Source organism: Bombina bombina, chromosome 1 (assembly GCF_027579735.1).
Source record: "Bombina bombina isolate aBomBom1 chromosome 1, aBomBom1.pri, whole genome shotgun sequence".
NCBI classification, from domain to species: domain Eukaryota; kingdom Metazoa; phylum Chordata; class Amphibia; order Anura; family Bombinatoridae; genus Bombina; species Bombina bombina.
Window position 1 is genome coordinate 1,393,572,162 of NC_069499.1, and position 24,806 is coordinate 1,393,596,967.

The following is a 24,806-nucleotide window of genomic DNA, read 5'->3' on the forward strand; positions in this document are numbered from 1 at the left end:
AACTCATAACACACCAATTCTGAATATACCGACTCTAGCTTTCACTGAAAGCAGAGAGTGCACGGACACCGGTTAAAAACAGCTGATACGGCTACACGTTAACTGACAGCTGACACAACATCACGTGACCGGCGTGCAGAGAAACAGAAGACGCCAGCAAAGCCTAAGCTGGCTATTGGATACACTGCTCTTGTGATTTTGAAGAGGCGGTTATCGGACACAGAACCGACTACTGAATGAGACAGAAAAGATTGATCCACTCTACTACAGACAGCTGCCCTTCTCTCTTCTTAACAAAGCTTAAGGGTACCACTCTCAAATGTGTGTAAGTTTGATCCAATACTCGTTGAGCAAGATCAACTACATTTGAGAGCATAAAGTGAATAGACTAAGCTCCAATAGACATACTGGTGATATACAATACCATCGTTGCTTACTGAGCCTATATATATATTTGCTCTCACGGGACAATTTACTCTGATCATTTTTATTCTGATCATTGTTTATATTTAACCCTTTTTTGACTATTTTCTTTTGCACGTTTATCCCTATTATTTTAATACTGGACGTCCAGATTCTATATTTGAATGTTTTATTATTAAGTGTTTTATTATTCAGTGTTTTATTATCGAGTGCTATATTTACATCAACTGAGGCCATCTCTTATCCACGTGTGTATTTAGGAATAGGGAATTGTTCTGCTTGACATTGTACCTCTCTATTGTAATCTGCTTGTTTGAGCTAGTCTTTAGAGTTAGGTTTTACTGCCCTGCATACCCCTTCCCTTTAAATTTTATATTGTAATTGTGCTTGATATTTTAGACATTGTTCTTTATCAATTGTATTTATTTATTTACTAATATTAAATTCTTGATATCTTTTCTTGAGTGCTGTATCATTTTAAGCAATCTCTTAGAAGCCCCTTAATTAATCTTTATTATCTCTTGCTCATATATATATATATATATATATATATATATATATATATTATATATATATACTATATATATATATTTTGTATTATTTATTCGTATTTTCATATAAATATAGATCTATCCTAGCTGTAAGCGCCAATACTTCCCACTTTTCTGTAGCCACACACCCAAGGGATTTCTTGAGAGGGTCCCCTACTTGTATTTGGCTTTAGGTTATAACTAGCGCTGATTCTTCCCCTACTCCAAAACTGTCTGGTTCTTTTGTTTTGGGGACAGGGAAATCAGTGAAAACCAATAAACATAAAACAATCTACCCATTTTACAAAAAAGGAGCTGCAGTTTTCATTGCAAAATTATTCTTATATATGAATTTTTTTTATTTTTTTTTTTATTTTTTACACAGGCATTGCCAGGTTTATTTTAAATAAATCTGCACTATGTGCAGAATTATGTAACATTAATAACAATATTGACTGGCCCTTTAAATGTAATAAAAACTTAAAGGACAAAATATGAAGTGTAAATGCATATAAAATACAAAGCGTAAAATGTAAGAAAACTCTCATGTCATGCAGTGATATATTGTACTGGGTTTGTTTCTCCTTTACATTAGATAAGTATAGCAAAATCTGCCCTTTTAGAATCTTGTTAGATCATCTCATCTAAATGGAGAACTTTAGATCATGGGACACTTAGAGAGAGATACAAGAAAAACTCCAGCACAGATCAAACAATCACTGTGCAGTATGTACAAGAGTCTGATTTCTGCGCTTATAGAATGCACCTGCAATTTGTTGGTGCTCTACAAATAAATGGTAATAAATAATGCGCCTCTCTGTGGGAGTGGAAAACACAAATTTTCCAAGGTAAAATTACACTAAAAGAATGCTAAATGAATAATTAAGCTACATTGAATAGTTTTGTTTTAAATCTTTTTTGCTAGTTCGTTTTTTCTATGCATGATAAATTATTTTAAAGGGGATTTAAATTAGTTTAATGTCCCTTTAAGATTTCAACTGGACAGAAAAACATCTATTTTTGATCTTTTAAAATCAGTTTGTTTCATATAAATGTTGGATATGAACTGGAATCACTATGCTGAACTGCTATGTTTCCCCCCCTACTAGACAGATACTTGGTTTGGAGTCTCTTACCTTCCATCGTAAGAAGAGGATATTCATGATAGCAAGCAGAGGACAAGGGCCATTCTCGCTCTGGGTGATGATAGGAGTCCTCTCCCCCTTCCAGTTTATCCACTTCACAAAGTAATAATCTACACCTGGCTCATTTACAGGAGATTTGGATGCAGCGGCTTCTGACGGCTCTTCAGAGGTGCTTGCGCTAGAACAAAGTACATTTTGTAGGGATAGGTTTTCACCTGGAGTGCCATCTTCTGACAGTTGATTGCTTTCTGGTTGAGTCAGTTCAGTAGATGTGTACGCTTCTGTTGCTCTACTTGATCCGGGCTCTGAATCAGAGTGACTGTCACCATTTACCGTTTCAGATATTGAAACTCCCTCCTTGCTCTCAGTAAGTGAGGACTCACATTGACCTGATGTCTCCTGGCTATCACCTGATGTACTAGACAACAAATGTGAGTCTCTTGCCTTGTTTTCTAATCCTGTTTCTAAAGTGTCTCTCTCTCCTCCCTGCGTTTCAATAATTTCTATATTTTTTCCTTGATCTTCTGCTTTCACAGAAATATCTGTTTTAGTGTCTTCAACCACTTGGTCCATTCTACAATAATTTGCTGTCAACTTCACTATCCAGAAGAATCGTCAACGTAGTGAAAAACAGACAGCTTTACTAGAGTCAGTCCTGTAAACATTCCTTATGTTTTAACAACTGCCCTCATCCTTTACAATTATATATAAATCCTGTATAAATATAAAAAATAATTATTTTCATGCCAAAATTTCTTTTTAAATATACTTTTTTTTTTTTCAATCAAATATACAATATTTAACTTAATTAACCTACTGAAAATATCTATGCTGAACTATTTTGAAGAAAAAAAACACACGTAATTATTTTATAATTAATGTATCCAAGATTTGTGTTTGCCTAATGATATATTTATATTTGAGATTTGTTGCTAAAACATAGGCAATGTAATTCTGCACAAAATTATAAAGATACAAGGTCTTGATTTCTCAAAACTATAAACCATTCTATATAAATAAATGTATTTGAATTCTGGTGGCACCCACCCTTAACTTGAGTTTTCTTGCTGAGAGTTCTATAAATTGTTCTGGTATGTAATTAGACAAGCTTATTGTAGCTGAACCAAGCTTGGCTGGATTTTTTCTTGACTTAACCAGTGCTTGGTCGCGTTGTCTATGGTGTGGCAAGATGTTTTGCTTTGGCTGTTAAAAAAAAAAAAATTAGGCTTACTAACATTTGTGAAATATTTCCAATTAAACCTGTTACAGAAAATGTTTTGTGAAACACTCTGTTAAAGTAACATGAAAAAGAAAAAATAAGGCCAATTTACTTCTATAAATGTACCACATTCTCAGGAGTGTGCACATGACTTGAATGATATATGTACAACATTGTTACAAACATAGCTACCATGTAGTTCTTTAAGATAACTGGAGTACACTTCTAAACCTACCTACATATGATCTCATGGAAAGGAACCAAGGTTTTATTTTTTATTTTTGTTAAAGGGATGAGAAAGAAGTCAAGTTAATTACAGAAGTAAACTGATTTTTTTTTTTTTTTTAAATGGGACTTCTATTTGAATCATGAAAGTTTAATTTTGACTTCCATGTCCCTTTGTGGCTGGGGTGGAAAAAAAGTAAAGTGACAATATTGCTTAAAGGGACAGTTTACCCAAAAGGTTTCTCCCCTTTAAATTGTTAACAAGTAGCTCCTTTACCCTTATTTCGGCATTTGAAATAGCTGATTTAGCCTGTGGTATCCTCGTCTATATTGAAAGTTTCTGGTCTTAAGTCCAGGCTATGTAAACACAGTCAGCAGAAGAAATTACACTCCCAGTGGGGTGCATGATAGACAAGTAATAAAATGTTAATTTTTCCATTGTCCTCTCTAAGTATTGTGCTTTGGTTTACAGAGAAATATAAGATAAGAAAGCAAGTGTGTGTACACAAGTGATAACATAACAAGAAAAATGACACTCCTGGAGAAATAGCTAATAAAATTATAATTTTCCAGTGTTCTTTAAAAAGTATTGAGGTTTGGTTTACAAACAAATATAAGATAAGGAAGCAAGTGTGTCTACATAAAGTATAACATAATGAGATCTGATATTACCTGCAAGCTCAACCTATTTCAATAGGCTGTGGTTTAAAAGCACAAAACGAGCAAATTCATATACACACAAAAAAAAAAAATTTGAAAATACAATTTCTCATACATTTATACTCTGCAGCTAGTATAACAAGCCATTGAAAATACATTAAGGAAAAAACTATTTACAGCAAACTGTCCCTTTAATTATCCAGGAAGGTGATACAACTATCCAATAATAAAGGAGTAGTATCAGGAATGTCATGAGTATATTCATGCAGTAATCCAAGTGCAACATTAAAAGGGACAATCAAGTCCCAAAAAAACTTTCATGATTTAATAGGGAATGTAATTTTAAACAACTTTCCAATTTACTTTTATCACTAATTTTGCTTTGTTCTCTTGGTATTCTTAGTTGAAAGCTAAACCTAGGGGTTTCATATGCTAATTTCTTAGACCTTGAAGAATGCCTCTAATCTGAATGCATTTTTGCCACTAGGAGGGCATTAGTTCATGTGTTTCATATGGATAACATTGAGCTCATGCATGTGAAGTTACGCTGGAGTGAGCACTGATTGGCTAAAATGCAAGTCTGTCAAAACAGCTGAAACAAGGGGGCAGTTTGCATAGGCTTAGATACAAGGTAATCAGAGGTAAAAAAAAAAGTGTATTTCTTTAACAGTGTAGTTATGCAAAACTGGGGAATGGGTAATAAAGGGATTATCTTTCTTTTTAAGCATCAAAAATTCTGGTGTTGACTGTCCCTTTAAGTCTTACACATAACTCTTCCCCATCAGAGTATGTAAACCACTGGTTTTCAAAAATGTCCCCAGGCCTCCCTAACGGGCCAGGTATTGAGGACATCTGATCTAGAGCACAGGTGAATTAATAAGCTGATTAGTAAACATGGTTATTTTACCTACTCTCACCCAATATACTCCTGAAAATCTGGCCTATTAGGGAGGCCTGGTGACAGTTTTGAAAACCAGCATTGTAGGAAGTAAAACACACACTGCTCCATTTAAAAGCTTCAAAAGCACTGCTGTCAAACGCCCTTTCCACTACTCATAAGAAGCACAGATCTGTGAAACACCTGCAATGTGTCAGCAGCCAAGAAGAGCATAAAGAACGCACATTCGGACAGCAGTGAAAAGTTGGAGATAGGAATTTATTTATTTTTTAAATGGAGGAAGAGAGGATTTTAAGAAAATGCAAGATGCTGTCTGGTGAAAAAATTGACTTCATATTTTAGATTTTATCAATTTCGAAAAAAACTTTTGTGTCTCTAAATTATGGCAAAGTCAACAGCAATAATAAAACACTGTCATAATTCTGCAATATACAATGTTGATATTTCATTAGATGTAAACTAAACATTGATATGAGGTGTTACGTGAGGTTTGTCACAAGATGCTCAAAACCAGGAACAGTAGCTCTGGGTGAACACAGTGACCTGCAGTTGTGCAATGAACACAGGGTATTACACCAGTCAGGCCTGGGTGACTAGTCTACAATTGTAAGGTGATCATTATTTCAACATCACAGTTGTGGCTGCTTCAAAGGAAAGAGTAGTGGGCTAGTACTCTCCTGTAAATGCTGCTCCCTATATAGGAAGTGGTACTTACTCATATAAATTAGTGAATGTGCATATGAAGAACCGTTTAAAGCATGGTTTACCAAATAATTACAGGATGGTTAATGGCTTCATAAATGTAAAGAAAAAAAAATAAAAGGAGGACGACATAATAAAGCTACCAGATAACTTGCCCAGGACATTAAAATGACACTTATATGGTTAAAAATAAATGCATAAACTCTCCATTACCACACTATTCTTCCAACAAAATGACAGCAATGTGTTACATTCTTGCTCTCTAAACATAACTGAGGTTTTGTGGTCTCAGTACACAGAATAAAAATGTATGGGAGATTAAACTTAAAGGGACACTGAACCCACATTTTTTCTTTTGTGATTCAGTTAGAGCATGACATTTTAAGCAATTTTCTCATTTACTCCTATTATCAAATTTTCATCATTCTCTTGCTAACTTTATTTGAAATGCAAGAATGTAAGTTTAGATGCCAGTCCATTTTTGGTGAACAACCTGGGTTGTTCTTGCTGATTGGTAGATAAATTCATCCACCAATAAAAAAGTGTTGTCCAGACTTCTGAACAAAAACTTAGATGCCTTCTTTTTCAAATAAAGATAGCAAGAGAACAAAGAAAACATGGTAATAGGAGTAAATTAGAAAGTTGCTTAAAATTGCATGCTCTATCTGAATAACGAAATAAAAAAAATTTGGGTTCAGTGTCCTTAACCCTTACTACTCTGTCAAATCATAAACATATGCATTAAGACACACGAACTAGATTCATTTAATATGGCAAACATCTCTATTATGAGTCAAACACAATACGCCTTAAAGCACCCGTAGCTCAGTGTAATAGGCACGGATCATGCACATCATGCCAGATGTACCTGTGCAGGAGCTGGAGAAGATGCCTTGCCAATTGCCAGTTCAGCGCAGGAGGAAATATACACGTTTGCTCCCTTACAGAAGCCGGTATGTGTAGCTGTTTGCCCCCGGAAGAATGCCTGCCAACTCCAGTGCCCAGGCCGGGGAAGGATACCTCTTGTGTTTACCCCAGCGCTGCGAGCTGCCAGGCCTCGCCTATCAGTCCGCCTGTGTGCACCCGATATCCCCACCCACTCGAGCTGACTCCAACCTTGTTTTTGTTTTCTACAAAGTTTTTTTTTCCGGATACATTAAACAATGGTCTGGCAAATCCTTCTTATAAAAGAACATACTGTTTACTCTGGGATGGGAGTTTATTGTACGGCGACATCTGCTGGAACGGATGAGTTATGGCAACAACTTAATAAGAGGAGTCTGGAAATCAAAATGTTAATTCATATTGCAAACTTTCTGTTTTTTTTATTTTTGTAACTTGTCTTTGATTCCTCATTCTGCTACGCATCCCAGTAAACGTATAAATAAATATATATATAAATATATATATATATATATATATATATATATATATATATATAAATATATATATATATATATATATATATATATATATATATATATAATACGTTTATTTTCGAACCGGTGTATTTTATAAGTAGGTGCAAAACATATGGCCTAAATGAAATGATTATTACAGGAAGTAAAATCGGACTTGCAGCACGAGCTTCTTATTATGCATCAACAAATGGCATAACGCAGTGCCATCATTTATAGATCTTACCATTCGCAAAGCTGATAAAAACTATAAAACGTCCCGTTAATCAGCCACGCAACAGATTATTTTGTTGACAGTTGGAAGGCTGTCTCGTTGCACACAGTCACACAACATGGCTGTCATGTGTAACTGAGTAAACTACTACATATCCCAGAATGCTGTTCGCGCACAGACCGAGCCTGGCTGGAGCTGCGTGGGGACTTTGACGCCTGGTGCAGTCAGTGAGTGAAGCAGTTTGTGCAGAGAGAGCAGGTACAGAACAGGACAGCATGGAGAGGTTTTTGCAGGATTGCAAGGCCGCCTTAAAGGTAATGAAATATATGTTATTGCCATATGTTTACTGATATTGGATGCTGCAATTTGCACAATATTACAAACTTGTCCTGAAGAGCTAACACTCTCTAAAAGTATTTCGTTTATTTGCCATATCATTTTAATAGTTAATAGAGAGTTCAGATAAGTGCAATACCCTTTTCTTTTGCAATTCCATTATAATAGTTCATAGAATGTTTAAATTACTGCTTTGCAATCACGTTTGAAAGTCTTAATTGTAATCATATATTAATACATCACTAAACGTTTATTGAATTAGTTTCATAATTGCTTTTAGTATTTTCATAGTAAAAACAAGATCATTTCTGTAGTTATAATTATTGCACTAATTCTTATTTATTTTTTCCCTATACTGATATGTTTTAATTATTACTTTACTATCCATTTACCCTAAAACAGGATCTCACTATTATTTTTAATCTTGCACACACTAGACAAATAATTCCCACACAGTATTGGTTTTAAAATGATTACATTATTACATTTTCTTAAATCGCAACCTATATTGCCAGATACAGTTTCATTCATACAGTTGTTAATTGCATGTGGCTATTCAGGTGACATCACTTTGTGACTTGCAAATCTGTTTTACGTTTTTTCAGAACTTATTTTTCTTTGCCCCTGATTATTCACTCTATTTCATGCTTGACAAATAGTACAGCTACATATGAATCTAAGCCTTGTATGCATTGGAGCCCACAGAAATGTGTTTGTTTTTTTGTGTGGAAGGTGAAAAAATAAAATGCACTGGTCATAATAATATCAGTGGAACCCTGTCCAGCAGGAAATAATTGTTTGTTGTGTATATCAGACATCATTTTAATAAGCACTTTGGCAACAAGAGTTGATGCTTATGTTTAGATTCAAGAAACAAAATCATTTGCCCCTTCCTCAGACACCCATGCTTGTATGACAGCCTAGTAGTAAATTATTGTACTGCAATTTTAGTTCACAGGGATGAATATTGCATCATAAAACCATCTTTTGATACACAATTGCTTCTGCCATACTGTTAAAGGGATGGAAATGTGCATAGATGTTAGGGATGTGCATTTGTCTCCTTTGTGTGGATTTGAATGTGGAAATAAGCAGCAGTTTGTGCCCTTTGGATAATTTCGTAGCCGGCTTGATACCTGTAAAAGATTCCCACACTAAGATCTGTGCAAATCCAGATCTTTTTTATTGGGTATCTTTTGAATCCAGCTACGAAAATATCCGATGGGCACGAGCTGCTGTTTATTTCCTCATTCGGACCCTCACAAAGGATTGAATGCAAATCCCTAAGGGGTGTATTTAAATTTTAAATAGAAGCATTTTTTCAATATTTTTCCCATAGAAGCATTTTTCAATATTCTTCCATTAGCAAAAATGGTTTTCAGCAGCATACCTACATATGCCGGGAGTGCCCCAGTATTCAAACATCACACCTCAGAGAGTGAGTAGTGGCTTGCATGGCACACATTTTAATCCTGATCCTATTTTCACATGTAGCATATGTGCATATGCCGCTGAAACAGTAATAACTTTTACTAGTAGCATTTTTGCTAATGGAAGTATATTGATAAATACTCCTATTTAAAGGGACAGTAAAGTCAAAATCAAGCTTTTATGATTCGGGTAGAGCATGCAATTTGAAATAACTTTCTAATTTACTTCTGTTATCAAATTTGCTTTGTTCTATTAATATCTTTTATTGAAGAGTAAAACTAGCTAGGCTCATAAGAGCTCAGGAGTGTGCACGTGTCTTTAGTACTCTATGGCAGCAGTGTTTTGCAACATTGTAATTTTGTTAAAAACTGCTGCCATAGATTACTGAAGGACACGTGCATACTCCTGACTTCTTATGAGCCTAGCTAGTTTTACTCTTCAATAAAAGATACTAAAGAACAAAGCAAATTTGATAACAGAAGTAAATTGGAAAGTTTTTTTTTTTTATTGCATGCTCTATCTGAATCATAAAAGTTTAAGTTTTACTTTACTGTCCCTTTAAAACTGAAGTGCATTCATGCACATTGCAAATTTGACCTTTCTATCCCATTAATGACAATCAAGAAACGTCTATAAAATCAGTTGACTGAAAAATGAATGCTGGGGTTTTTATTTCCAGCAAAACCATTATTTTGTTTTCAAAGTGGAAAACTACAGGAAAAGAAGCTGAACAGCTGAGGTCTAAAGGGTTATTGGGTGAAATGCATCTGCCCAAATTCCTACCCAGTGTAGCTCATCATGGACACAGTGTTGGATATGAAGTTATTTTTTAAAATATACCTTTGTTGGATCTTTGGCACTAAATATTCCTATTGGATTCCAGTCATTTAAGTGTTAAATATTTGCCTATGTAGTGCGTATTAAATGTAAATTATAGTTACATTCCGCTAAAGCCTTAAAGCTATTCAATATTAACTCAAAGGCATCTTTCATCCCCCAGTGGTTTTGCTTTGCAGAACATGTCCCTTAACAATGGTTTGTTTATTCCGATCAAGACCTTTTTTGTTTTATTTGGAGGTCAAAAAAACACAGCAGCTATATTGAATGTTGTTGTTATTTTTTTTTTAATTTGTGTACATGTTGTAAAGCACAATATTTATTTGGAAACTAGGGTTATTGTTACCAAAACATTCCTTGTACTAACTATTTATAACAGTTGGATCAGTGTGCAGATTTTATTTATAGAGTATATGTCACAGAAAGGAAACGCTTTACTAGATCACATGATAAGAGTAGTGACTTGTGTTATGACATACATTATTGGTAATTGAAACTCTTTTTAGGAATTTGACACTACTCGTGTGAGAAAGCATTACTTCCTTTTATGAGTTCTGTGAGGGTTTTTATTCTTTTTTGTTGTTGCCTTCACATAGTTTCATTTCCGCAAACACAGCGGTTGCTTTATGTAGAAAAAAGCCAGGTTTTTACAGTAAATTGCATTTATAATATATGTTGATATCTGGTGGCAACGTTTCTATCTGTCATTGTAATCACCAGTGAATAAAAAAGGATTTGACTGAAATGTTTTTGTTCGTAGTGCTCAAGGTTGTCTTCCTCATTCGGGAAGATAAGTTGAATTTAATTAAATTCTAATTTACAATAATCTGGGGATACTTCTTATTAAAGAAACATAAAATCTATTTTTTTGTTCATGATTCAAATAGATCGTGTAATTTTAAATAATTTTCAAATTTATATCAATTTTCAATTTTTTTTTCTTTGTGTATCCTTTGTTGAAAATAATACCTAGGTAGATTCAGAAGCTGCTGATTGGTGGCTGCACATTTATGCCTCTTGTCATTGGCTTTTAGTTAGCTCCATGTAGTGCATTACTGTTCCTTTAACAAAGGATACCAAGAGTATGAAGACAATTAGATAATAGAAGTCTATTGGAAAGTTATATGATATCATTTTAAAGGGATAGTCTTGTCAAAATTAAACTTTCATGATTCAGATAGAGCATGCACTTTTAAGCAACTTTCTAATTTACTGAATTTTTCTTCATTCTCTTGGTATCTTTATTTGAATGCAATCTTAGGAGCCTGCCCATTTTGTTTCAGCACCTGGGTAGCGCTTGCTGATTGGTGGCTATATTTAGACACCTATCAGAAAGTGCTACCAAGGTTCTGAACCAAAAATGGGCCTTAATTCTTGCTTTAAAGATACCATGAGAAAAATTAATAATAGGAGTAAATTGCTTAAACCCTTAACGACCAAGGACGTGCAGGGTACGTCCTCTAAAAAAAAATACCCCTTAACGACCAAGGACGTACCCTGCACGTCCTCGGTCTGGAAAGCAGCTGGAAGCTATCCTGTTCGCTTCCAGCTGCTTTCCGGTTATTTCAGTGATGCCTCAATATCGAGGCATCCTGCAATAACCCATAGTAGCCATCCGATGCATATAATTTGTAAACGTGTTAGTATTTTGCGCTTTAAACAGCTTTCAAAAATCTGATGGGTAGATAGTAATTTGTGACATGCAGGCATTGTAATGCGATTACGCGGAGGAGCGAATGCGCAGTGAGTATTTTCTGTCAGACATCTGACGGAACGTCACTTCCCTTTGATGATCTTATATATTTGTTATTCTGATAGAACACAGACTCTCTCATGATGGAGACCCTACAATCTTTCTGGAAGGTCGGGGTGGCACTAAAACAATGTTTAAAGGTATTTTACAGCAAAACCAGGCAAATACATTATGACTGTTATACTGCTGTGTTGTTTAATTTTACTTAATGAAACATTTTTTGGTAGATTAAATGTGTTCTTTAAGGACAAATTATGATAACTCCAATGCATTTTATGTGGCACGCCACTTCTTCAATCTAATGTTTTGTCTGACCTAAAGAGCCATTACAGTGAAAAAATGTCACATTTGTTCGAGCATGTATTTTTATCACTATCGACCCTACTAATCTATGTATTTAATCCACCACAAATGGATTAAACACACATGTTAAGTACCGATCAGGAGCAACAGAGAACTGCTGATCGTGCGCTGAAACTGCTGCAGAGCAAATCAGCACTGCTACTTGCACAAACCTGCTGTGCAACTAGCGCTTCTAATTGGCTCAGGACCAGCATGTAATAAATGGAAGCGTGTCATTTTATTTTTAGTGATGGTAAATTCTAGCATTTTTAGGCAATTTATTTTTCAATAATCAAACTACGTCCAATCTGGGCTTTTAGTCTGGAGACAACAAGGCTAGCCACGGTCATAAAGTTAGTAGAATATAAATTAAAGCTAATTAGGGATATATATGTAGCATCAGGATTCATTACAAGGTCTGAGAGTTACAAAAGTAATTTTATTTTCAGAGTTAAATTACATAAAAAGTTAACACAAGTTTATTTATAAGTGAAATATTTATCTTTTTAAATTTAGGAATATTTCTAATTGCTCACTGGGCCACCTTGTGACAATGCTGGATACCTCTGGACTAATATAAAATTGACAAGATACAATTGTTTCTTTGCGATCTCATGTATAGCTTCCTCTTTTTCTGTGTTTGAATATATGTGACAAGAAACCTTTTTTCTTTTCCTTCTTCTTTTTCACTGTCTCACTTTGGCTTCACTGAAGAGAACATATTTGACCTACTTAGGATAATCACAGCCAATAAAGTCACTAGTTTATGTCAATTCTGATTCGTATTCCCTTTGTCACAGATAGCTTTCTTACATTTTATGTGTTCATTTGAAAATTAAATTAGGTCATACACATAGTTCACTGAAGCAGTAAAGGTTTACTGTGTATTTTACAACAAAAACACAAAGGAAGTTTGTTTTTTTATATTTCACTTTGTTTTCATTTTTTTTCAGCACTGTGTGTATATTTTGTATGTTTAACCTCTCTCACTACTGAATACTTTTTTCTATGTATAGAACTTATTTTAGATTTTTGTAGTCTTTCTATTTTTAGTCCAATGCTTTTTCTGTCTGTTACATATGTTGTTGTTCTCAATCACACATCTTTTCTGCTACTTATACCCTGACATTTAAAATGTCAGAAATGCAAAGCCATGTTTAGTGCTTTGTTTTTGTTTTTTTTAACTACCACTTAAAAATATGATTATCCGTGTTTTCCAGCTATGGGTATGCCATACGTGTGGGGACAGTGTAATACAGTATTATAACATTTTCTGTTGTTTATAAATGTTACTTAAAGTGAATGTTAATTTTAATGAATAAGTGCCCAGATTATAAAATTACTATTAAAAACAGGGGCACTTTCATTCATTCAAGTTTACATTTTAGCTTTTTTTTTAAATACTTATCTTTTTCTTTAGTAAACCCAGTGATCCTCCGCCCGCAGCTCCTCTGTATTTAGCACCGCAATGACGAAACCGGCTTTTTCCATTCCATGGCGTGCAACCCAAGGCATCCAGCTCGTGAGGCCACGCAACGATTGGAGGAAGCCGGTTTCGTCATCGATATGCTAAGTACAGCAGGAGAAGCGGACCGAGGGTCGCCGTTCTGGGTTTCCATAAAGAAAAGGTTAGTATTTAAAAAAAAAAAAAAAAAAATATATAACTCTTCAATGTAAATTTGAATGAATAAGTGCCCGGGTTTTTAAAAAATACTATTAAAACAGGGGCACTTTCATTCATTAAAATTTACATTGAAGCCTTATATTTTTTTTATTTTTTTTTTTATTTTTTTTAAATACTAACCTTTTCTTTATGGAAACCCAGAACGGCGACCCTCTTTACATTCCTAGGGCCAGCTCCTATGCTTTACATTCCTGCTTTTTAAATAAAGATAGCAAGAGAACGAAGAAAAAATGATAATAGGAGTAAATTAGAAAATTGCTTAAAATTAAATGCTCTATCTGAATGTGGGTTTAGTATCCCTTTAAAAAACACAAATATTTACAAATATTATAATTTATGATATATAACCAGTGTTCCACCCCACCTGATTTTACTGACCTCCCAGCTAAAATTTATCCAATATTAAACAAAAAATAGCTATTATTTATTTTCATTGTTTGTTGCAGAACTTATTATTAATTTGATGTTTGTTAAACTATGTAATTAATTTATCCAAAGCATAAATTAATTACATAGTTTAACAAACATCAAATTAATAATAAGTTCTGCAACAAACAATGAAAATAAATAATAGCTATTTTTTGTTTAATATTGGATTAAATTTTAGCTGGGAGGTCAGTAAAATCAGGTGGGTGGAACACTGGTTATATATCATAAATTATAATATTTGTAAATATTTGTGTTTTTTAAAGGGATACTAAACCCACATTCAGATAGAGCATTTAATTTTAAGCAATTTTCTAATTTACTCCTATTATTTTTTCTTCGTTCTCTTGCTATCTTTATTTAAAAAGCAGGAATGTAAAGCATAGGAGCTGGCCCATTTTAGGTTCAGCACCATGGATAGCGCTTGCTTATTGGTGGCTAACATTCAGCCACCAATAAGCAAGCATAATCCAGGTTCTCAACCAAGAATGGGCCATCTCCTTTGATTTACATTCCTGCTTTTTAAATAAAGATAGCAAGAGAACGAAGAAAAATTGATAATAGGAGTAAATTAGAAAGTTGCTTAAAATTGCATGCTCTATCTGAATCATAAAGAAAAAAAATTGGGTTTAGTGTCCTTTAACCCCTTAAGGACAAGGCCATTTTTCAATTTCTTTCCCTTAAGGACCAGGGCTATTTTTACATTTCTGCGGTGTTTGTGTTTAGCTGTAATTTTCCCATACCCATACATATTATTATATACTGTTTTTCTCTCCATTACATAGACTTTCTAGAGATATCATTATTTTCATCATATCTTATAATTTACTATAAAAAAATGTATAAAATATGAGGGAAAAAATGGAAAAAAAACCACACTTTTTCTAACTTTGACCCCCAAAATCTGTTACAAATCTACAACCACCAAAAATGCTAAATAGTTTCTAAATTTTGTCCTGAGTTTAGAAATACCCAATGTTCACATGTTCTTGCCTTTTTTGCAAGTTATAGGGCAATAAATACAAGTAGCACTTTGCTATTTCCAAACCACTTTTTTTCAAAATTAGCGCTAGTTACATTGGGACTCTGATATCTTTCAGGAATCACTGAATATCCCTTGACATGTATATATATTTTTTTTAGCAGACATCCCAACGTATTGATCTAGGCCCATTTTGGTATATTTCATGCCACCATTTCACCGCCAAATGAGAACAAATAAAAAAAAATTGTTCACTTTTTCACAATTTTTTTTCACAAACTTTAGGTTTGTCACTGAAATTATTTGCAAACAACTTGTGCAATTATAGCATAAATGGTTGTAAACACTTCTCTGGGATCCCCTTTGTTCAGAAATAGCAGACATATATGGCTTTGGCGTTGCTTTTTGGTAATTAGAAGGCCACTAAATGCTGCTGCGCACCACACGTGTATTATGCCCAGCAGTGAAGAGGTTAATTAGGGAGCATGTAGGGAGCTTCTAGGGTTAATTTTAGCTTTAGTGTAGTGTAGTAGACAACCCCAAGTATTGATCTAGGCCCATCTTGGTATATTTCATGCCACCATTTCACCGCCAAATGTGATCAAATGAAAAAATACGTTAAATATTTCACAATTTTAGGTTTCTCACTGAATTATTTACAAACAGCTTGTGCAATTATGGCACAAATGGTTGTAAAAGCTTCTCTGTTATTCCCTTTGTTCAGAAATAGCAGACATATATGGCTTTGGCGTTGCTTCTTGGTAATTAGAAGGCCGCTAAATGCAGCTGCGCACCACACGTGTATTATGCCCAGCAGTGAAGGGTTAATTAGGGAGCTTGCATGGTTAATTTGTAGCTTTAAAGGGACATTAAACACTTTGAGATGGTACTATAAAATGATAAATTGTATATATATATAAAAAAGCTCTGCAATATACTTTCATTATTTATTTTGTCCTCTTTGCCTGTAATTCCATTCTGAATTGTGAGCTTTTCAGTTCCTGTTAGAAATGGAAGTGCAGAACACTGTTAAATCCAGCACAGCCATTGGTCTGCACACTCTAGTGACCTATTTATAAATGACCCTAATTGGCCACAGCAGAGAAGGTAACACAAGTTACAACATGGCAGCTCCCATTGTTTTATAGACACTAAAACTTTACACTAATGTTGTCACTTTTTTAAACAACTAATGAAACTTTAAAAAATCATCTACATGTTAGTCATGGACTAATCTTTTCGTTGAATGCATCATTCTATCTAGCATGTATTTAGTGTTTAATGTCCCTTTAATGTAGAGATCAGCCTCCCACCTGGCATATCACACCCCACAATTGTCCCTGCCATCTTAAGTACTGGCAGAAAGTCTGCCAGTGCTAAAATAAAAGGTATTTTTAAAAAATGTTTTTACATATGCTGATGTTTAGGGTCCCCCCCTTAGCCCCCAACCTCCCTGATTCCCCCCCCCCCCACCCCCCAAGCAGCTCTCTAACCCTCCCCCTCTACCTTATTGGTAGCCATCTTGGGTACTGGCAGCTTTTTAAAAAAATACCTGTAGATGTAGCTTCCCAACCCCAAAGATAAACCCCCCCCACCCGCTCCCAGATCCCTTAGATGTTTTTTTTTTTTTTTTATAAAATATAGCCCCACTCTAACTTTTTTTTTTTTTTGTAACAGTTTCTGTAGTGTAGCCATTCCCACCCGCTTACACCCGTGCACTGTAGCGCACCCCCGAGGATCGCTTCCAGCCGCTTTAAACCCCTAATGTCATACAGGGTACGTCGCTGGTCTTTAAAGACCAGGTTGTGTGCGACGTACCCTGTACGACATGCGTCGTTAAGGGGTTAAATGTGATCTAAAACACATCTCAAAAATCTCACACAGAATCACATTTCTGCACACTTTGGAAGCTGTCTCATTTTCCCTCCTTAATCTCTTGGTCCTAATCTCTTTATGAGAAACCTTTTAAACATCTGAAAACTCAGATCTATTGGCGTTTTTATTTTTTCTTCATTCAGCAATATGTCTGAACGGAAGAAAATTGGGATGATAAAGGTGCATGAAACCAAAACATTATTTCATGATTCAGATAGAGCATACGTTTTAAAAAAACTTTCAGATTTAATTCTATTAATTTTTGTTTATTTCTCTTGATATTTGTTGTTGAAAGAACAACATTGCACTACTGGGAGCTAGTTGAGCACATTGTGTGAGCCAGTGACAAGAGACTTATATGTGCAACCACCAATCGGCAGCTAGCTCAGAGTAATGCAATTGCTGCTCCTGTACCTAGGTATGCTTTTCAGTCAAGGCTACCAATAGAAAAAAGCACAAATTAGATAACAGAAGTACTGTACATGGGCAAGTTGTTTACATTTTCACTTTACTCTCTCTTTGAACAAACTGCTTCATTTCTTATTAACGTACCAAAACAATTTTATTTAAAAGTGTAGAACTACAAAATAGATCTTTGGATTTATCAAATAAAGAAAAGGCTGATGGTAGTCAAATAAACACAGATAGAATTGTTCCACAAACACAAATTCAGACTGGAACATATTTGCCAGAACAGGGAACGCAACTGAAAAACAAAAACTACTAATTATTAACTGTCCTTTAGGGAGTTATCAAAGGATCATGTGTCTACTTTACAAAGTGTTTGTCATCTGTTCCTACAAAGGCTATGGATATGTTTGAGGTGCAAAAGTTTGAGCTTTTTTTGCTACTTATAGTTAAACGCTATTGTAAGTCACATTTAGGTGAATGACTCACATGATATAGGTCTAGATTACAAGTGGAGCGCTAAATTATTGCACAATTACAAGTGGTTGGTTATTGCTACTGCGAGACAGCGGTAGCAATTAGTACTCCGACAAATTAACCAGAGAGCTGATCTCTGGTTAATTTTCTAAAAGTGCCCCAAATGCCCTCAAAATAGAGGGCATTTTAGTTTTTTAGTTTTTAAAAAAAAGTAGTATTTATTTTTTTATTTAAAAAAAAACAAAAAAAAACTGCACTAGGCAGTTTTTGGGGGTTTTAAAGTTGATGGGAGCCCCTCTACTCTGGAAATTTTATCTAGTTCTATCACGAGACCAATGAAGGCAAATACTCAAATATATCAAATTCTTCAGATGGCCAATCTCCAGATTAGATGGGAGTTAGACCAAGAAATGGAATTTAATATTTCATACTGGAATACTCTTATTATTTAACTCGAGCAGGGGACTGTTGAGTGCAGATATGGTAGGAAACTGTTTTAAAACAATATTTAGATTTTACTTTACGCCCACCATTACATCACACTCGGTTAATAATGGATCAAAATTATTTTATAGAGGTTGTGCAGTTGAGGGCACCTACAGACACATGTGGTATTGTCCTCACTCGAGAGGGATTTGGAATAAACTATCTACCTTTTTGGGCACCATCTTGAATGTTCCGGTACAACTATTCATACGCCAAGCTTTATTACAAAAACATTTGAAGAAATTTATCAAATATATTAACCTATTTATTAGGTTTCTGTGTACTGCTACTCGTATATGTATAACCCGTCATTGGAAGGAGAGAGCTCCTTCTTGGGAAGAAATACTCAACAAAATGAGATATTTCTATAGTATGTCTGCACAAGCAGCAATTATACAAGACATGCAAGAAATCTTTCACAAGATTTGGTTTTATTGGATTATGTAGGACTCTATATACCACAACAGTGAACACTGACATATCTATATACATTAGATTAGATTACAACTGTTTAAAAATGTTTGTTTTGTTTTTCTCCTCTTTAAGGAAAGTTTGGTCTCCTCTGATGGGATGACTATATAGTCCGAAGGCATTAATATTTTTCCCTTTTCTTTACCTGTTTCTTTCTCTTCTTTTCCTTTGTCTTGTACTCTTATCTCCCTCTGATTATTTTATATTGTAATTGTCAGTCTTCAATTTGACAAGATAGAATGGTTGTTTTATTTTTTACTAACCTAGTTAACATGCACCACAACCTTGTTATTAGCGATACCAGTTAGTGACATTTTTCATTACTATTATTGTATTGCATACTAAAATATTATTTTATCTAACATGGGTATTGTTGATATGTTTAGGCAAACTGTGGTTCTTGCAAATACATCATTATGGTAGTGGGGTGTTAGAGAAAAACGGCACTGAAAAGTGCCTATACATTGCCGTCTATGGGAACTGTTGTATAGTCATATACATATATTAAAAAATGCTGCCCATCACTGCGCTACTTTACCCCCTTTGTTTTTTGAAGTTCTGATGCCGTCTCTAAGCCTATGTAAGCGCGCTCTCATAACCGCAATATTTCCTAGCAATGCATTGCGATTAACTTGTAATACCCAGCGCACATTGCATGCAAGCGATATTATCGCTCCACTTGTAATCTGCCCCAAAGTGTTTTTAGCAGACCCAGCAAATTAGAATATATCATTATCTATATTTGGCATGTTAGAAGGTTGCTGCAATCATGTAAAAAAAAATATTTTTGTTAGATTTTAGTAAAATAATAATATTGGACATGACCAAGTGATCACTTCTTAACTGTGATCACCTTAACTAATCAAGGTGAGCCACTTGTGAAATAGGGACCCATACCGGCTTTTAAGGGTTTTAATATAAGTCTATAGGCTCATTGTGCAGTACAAAAATAAAATTGCTTTTTTTATTGCCAGGTGATCTCAGTTTCACAGTAATCACCTGGCTATACAGAGAAATTTCATATATGCTTTTACAGAGGGACTTGGGGCTCTCCTAGACATATGTTTTTTATTATTATTCAACTTTTAAAGTCCCATTCAGCAGCAATACCCCATGTGTTCTGTTTGTTTTTGTTAGTTTTTTTTTTACAAAAATCTGGGTGCTTGTGACTTTCCAAAGCCACCAGACAATTCTTTCAAATGAGGGGTCTTGGAGGTCTGTGGCTAGTAAGGAAGCTGAGATCCAGGGGTTCGAACAGCAACCTCCCATCCAGCTCCTTATCTGCCAGCCACTGTGTGGTCCGCTCCATCTATGATGTCAAAGGCACTCCCTTGTAGCTCTGGGGTGCCGCCCACTAAACTACCAACGATCCTGCCTGCAGGGCAGGGGAATCACTGATCAATGTTGTGATCAGCGATTCTCCTTAATGACGAGAATGGGTCGTCATGCACTTACAGGCAGCAATTTGCATGACAACCTATTTTGGTCACACACATTGAAGCGGTTAAATTGATATTATAAATCAACCTTTTATCTTAATGTTTCCTACTTCGATAAGTATTAACTCTCATTAAGATATTTAATCCATCTGGAAGCCAAACATAGCTGCGTTTCTTGGCAGGGCTTATTCTTATTGACTACAGTTTTATAATTCGGTATTTGACAGTAATATAATATCATTATTTATATACAGAATTAGCATTAAAATCAAGCAGTGTGTTGTGTTTGTTTACTTTAAATTGTTAATTGCAGTTGCATTGGTGTGTTTATAACACACGGTTGGATTTATGATATGCGCACTGCTAGGATTAGATGGTATTACCATTATGCTGTCTATTACAGATATTATTTACCTTTTAAAAAATATTTGCCATTATGGAAATTGAACGTATTCTGGCTCTGATTGTGGAAGATCTAATGCGTGGTATTCCATTACTAATTTATAATATTTAAGTATTGAATATAGTATACATAAATCGGTAACTGCCACCCTAACTGAGAAGGGCATTTATAGTAAAAAAAAATGTTTTGTTAAAGCTTGTAAATTTATCACTATGCACTTTGCAAAAGTATGTGTTGAATCCTTGCAAAAAACACATAGGTAAAGTAGAGAACTGCTGGTCCCGAGCAGAAAATGCAGACAATCCTATCAGTAGCACTAGTCGCATGACCCAAATGTGCAGCTAGAGTTGCTGATTGAGTCAGCAGGAATTTCTGATCATGACCGAAAATTTCTCTGCAGTTCCTCCTCAGCTTTACCTATGTGTTTTAACACATTCACAGAGGTTAAACACCTACATTTGCAGGGTCGATATTGATAAAATGACATGCCCTAATCGATGAGAGCATGTCATTTTTCTTCAAATTCTAAATATTAGGGTGCACCCGGTCAGGAAGTGTGGATTAAGCAATAATATATGTGCTACAGTCCCAAAATTGAAATTAATTGCACTTAAAAAGGAAGAGTAAATGAATGTTCAGTAATATACACTTACCAAAGTAGGACACGGCAGCACCATCAAAAAATTATTGCTTTATTAAGAGAAAGCAACCCCTTAGTCTACCTAACCCTTTACAATAAAACCAAAATAGATCCAAACAATACCAAGCAGATATAAATGCGAATACTATTACAGCTGTAAACACCACATGCTAGCATGTCCCTTAGCCGGCATAAAAGACAGTCAGATAGTTAAAAATCTGGGCACTTTAGTGTTCAGTAACACGCTCCGGTAGCTATCTAGATATGGCTTGTCCGCAAGTGCTCATTCCGGGACAGCTGATGCGGCAGGTTGTTAGAACAAAACATCCATCACCTCTATAGCGGGTTAGCTGTTTGTAATACTCCTGGCATCCCACCAACACAATGCAAGACTTTAAACTGCTCAGCTTACCCTTTCGCCATAGTCCTTGATTCCGGTACTACTTGGGCTTCCACTTTTCTTTATGGACTCCATTCCAACCCTCGAGGGGGAGGGGCGAAACACGTAATATTGGAAGTTTACTTTCAGAAGGAAGACAGGACTCGCAAATGAAGCACCGCGTCAGCCACCAGCACGAAAGTCCATAAAGAAAAGTGGAAGCCCAAGTGGTACCCGAATCAAGGACTACGGCGAAAGGGTAAGTTGAGCAATTTAAAGTCTTACAGTGTGTTGGTGGGATGCCAGGAGTATTACAAACAAGCTCTTGTCAAGTAATTCATTCTGTTCTTCGTCCTTCCATAGCGCAGTGCATGGAAGTAATAGGATTGATGGTTGCAGCAATGGACATAGTTCCTTTTGCACGAATTCATCTAAGACCATTACAACTGTGCATGCTCAGACAGTGGAATGGGGATTATACAGACTTGTCTCCGACGATTCAAGTAGATCAAAAGACCAGAGATTCACTCCGTTGGTGGCGGATCCTGGACAACCTGTCAAGGGAATGAGCTTCCGCAGACCAGAGTGGGTCATTGTCACGACCGACGCCAGTCTTGGTGGGCTGGGGTCGCAGGTCTGGGAACCCTGAAAGCTCAGGGTCTATGGTCTCGGGAAGAATCTCTTCTCCTGATAAACATTCTGGAACTGAGAGCGATATTCAATGCTCTCAAGGCTTTGACCTCAACTAGCAAAGGCCAAATTCATAAGGTTTCAATCAGACAACATGACGACTGTTTGCATATATCAACCATCAGGGGGGAACAAGAAGTTCCCTGGCGATGGAGGAAGTGACCAAGATAATTCAATGGGTCGGAGGTTCACTCCTGCCACTTATCTGCAATCCACATCCAGGAGTGGACAATTGGGAAGCGGATTTTCTGAGTCGTCAGACATTCCATCGGGGGAGGTGGGAACTCCATCCGGAAATCTTTGCCCAAATAACTCAATTATGGGCATTTCAGACATGGATCTGATGGCCTCTCGTCAGAACTTCAAGGTTCCTTGCTACGGGTCCAGATCCAGGGATCCCAAGGCGACTCTAGTAGATGCACTAGTAGCACCTTGGACCTTCATCCTAGCTTATGTATTCCCACCGTTTCCTCTCATTCCCAGGCTGGTAGCCAGGATCAATCAGGAGAGGGCTTCGGTGATCTTGATAGCTCCTGCGTGGCCACGCAGGACTTGGTATGCAGACCTGGTGAATATGTCATCGGCTCCACCATGGAAGCTACCTTTGAGACAGGACCTTCTTGTTCAAGGTCCATTCGAACATCCGAATCTGGTTTCCCTCCAACTGACGGCTTGGAGATTGAACGCTTGATTTTATCAAAGCGTGGGTTTTCAGATTCTGTAATAGATACTCTGATTCAGGCCAGAAAGCCTGTAACTAGAAAAATTTACCATAAAATATGGAAAAGATATATCTGTTGGTGTGAATCTAAAGGATTCCCATGGAACAAGATAAAAATTCCTAAGATTCTATCCTTTCTACAAGAAGGTTTGGAGAAAGGATTATCTGCAAGTTCTCTGAAGGGACAGATCTCTGCTTTATCTGTTTTACTTCACAAAAGGCTGGCAGCTGTGCCAGACGTTCAAGCGTTTGTTCAGGCTCTGGTTAGAATCAAGCCTGTTTACAGACCTTTGACTCCTCCCTGGAGTCTAAATCTAGTTCTTTCAGTTCAAGGGGTTCCGTTTGAACCCTTACATTCCGTAGATATTAAGTTATTATCTTGGAAGGTTTTGTTTTTGGTTGCAATTTCTTCTGCTAGAAGAGTTTCAGAGTTATCTGCTCTGCAGTGTTCTCCGCCCTATCTGGTGTTCCATGCAGATAAGGTGGTTTTGCGTACTAAGCCTGGTTTTCTTCCGAAAGTTGTTTCCAACAAAAATATTAACCAGGAGATAGTTGTACCTTCTTTGTGTCCGAATCCAGCTTCAAAGAAGGAACGTTTGTTACACAATTTGGACGTAGTCCGTGCTCTAAAATTCTATTTAGAGGCTACAAAGATTTCAGACAAACATCTTCTTTGTTTGTTGTTTATTCTGGTAAAAGGAGAGGTCAAAAAGCAACTTCTACCTCTCTTTCTTTTGGCTTAAAAGCATTATCCGATTGGCTTATGAGACTGCCGGACGGCAGCCCCCTGAAAGATCACAGCTCACTCCACTAGGGCTGTGGCTTCCACATGGGCCTTCAAGAACGAGGCTTCTGTTGACCAGATATGTAAGGCAGCGACTTGGTCTTCACTGCACACTTTAGCCAAATTTTACAAATTTGATACTTTTGCTTCTTCGGAGGCTATTTTTGGGAGAAAGGTTTTGCAAGCCGTGGTGCCTTCCATTTAGGTGACCTGATTTGCTCCCTCCCTTCATCCGTGTCCTAAAGCTTTGGTATTGGTTCCCAACAAGTAAGGATGACGCCGTGGACCGGACACACCTATGTTGGAGAAAACAGAATTTATGCTTACCTGATAAATTACTTTCTCCAACGGTGTGTCCGGTCCACGGCCCCGCCCTGGTTTTTTAATCAGGTCAGATGAATTATTTTCTCTAACTACAGTCACCACGGTAACATATGGTTTCTCCTATGCCTATTTCCTCCTGTACGTCGGCTCGAATGACTGGGGTAGGCGGAGCCTAGGAGGGATCATGTGACCAGCTTTGCTGGGCTCTTTGCATTTCCTGTTGGGGAAGAGAATATCCCACAAGTAAGGATGACGTCCGTGGACCGGACCACACCGTTGGAGAAAGTACTTATATCAGGTAAAGCATAAATTCTGTTTTTATTGAAACCACAGTTAAATCACTATTTGTGTATCCATTGACTTTCATTATTTCAAGTAATCACCAGTTTTAGTTTACATGTAAACGTGTTTTCTAATTTGTTTTGTGTACATATTTTATAAAATGTTCAGTATAAAGTTGCGTTAATATTTACTTGCTACTGAT

At 36.1% G+C, this 24,806-nt stretch overlaps 2 protein-coding genes across 2 annotated transcripts in view; one reads left to right on the plus strand and one right to left on the minus strand.

The window, feature by feature from the left end:
* MINDY1 (MINDY lysine 48 deubiquitinase 1) overlaps window positions 1–7,016 on the minus strand; it is a 271,933-nt gene extending 264,917 nt beyond the window's left edge. Inside the window, exons 1-2 of the mRNA XM_053704855.1 lie at window positions 6,671–7,016; window positions 2,090–3,301 (exon numbers count right to left, since the gene is read on the minus strand). Coding sequence (XP_053560830.1) covers window positions 2,090–2,671 — 582 coding nt within the window. The 5' untranslated portion in view covers window positions 2,672–3,301; window positions 6,671–7,016. The remainder of the gene's footprint in view (window positions 1–2,089; window positions 3,302–6,670) is intronic.
* A 335-nt stretch (window positions 7,017–7,351) lies between these two features.
* PRUNE1 (prune exopolyphosphatase 1) overlaps window positions 7,352–24,806 on the plus strand; it is a 104,650-nt gene continuing 87,195 nt past the window's right edge. The window contains 1 exon segment of the mRNA XM_053704848.1: window positions 7,352–7,748. Within this exon segment, the coding sequence (XP_053560823.1) occupies window positions 7,710–7,748 (39 nt within the window). The 5' untranslated portion in view covers window positions 7,352–7,709.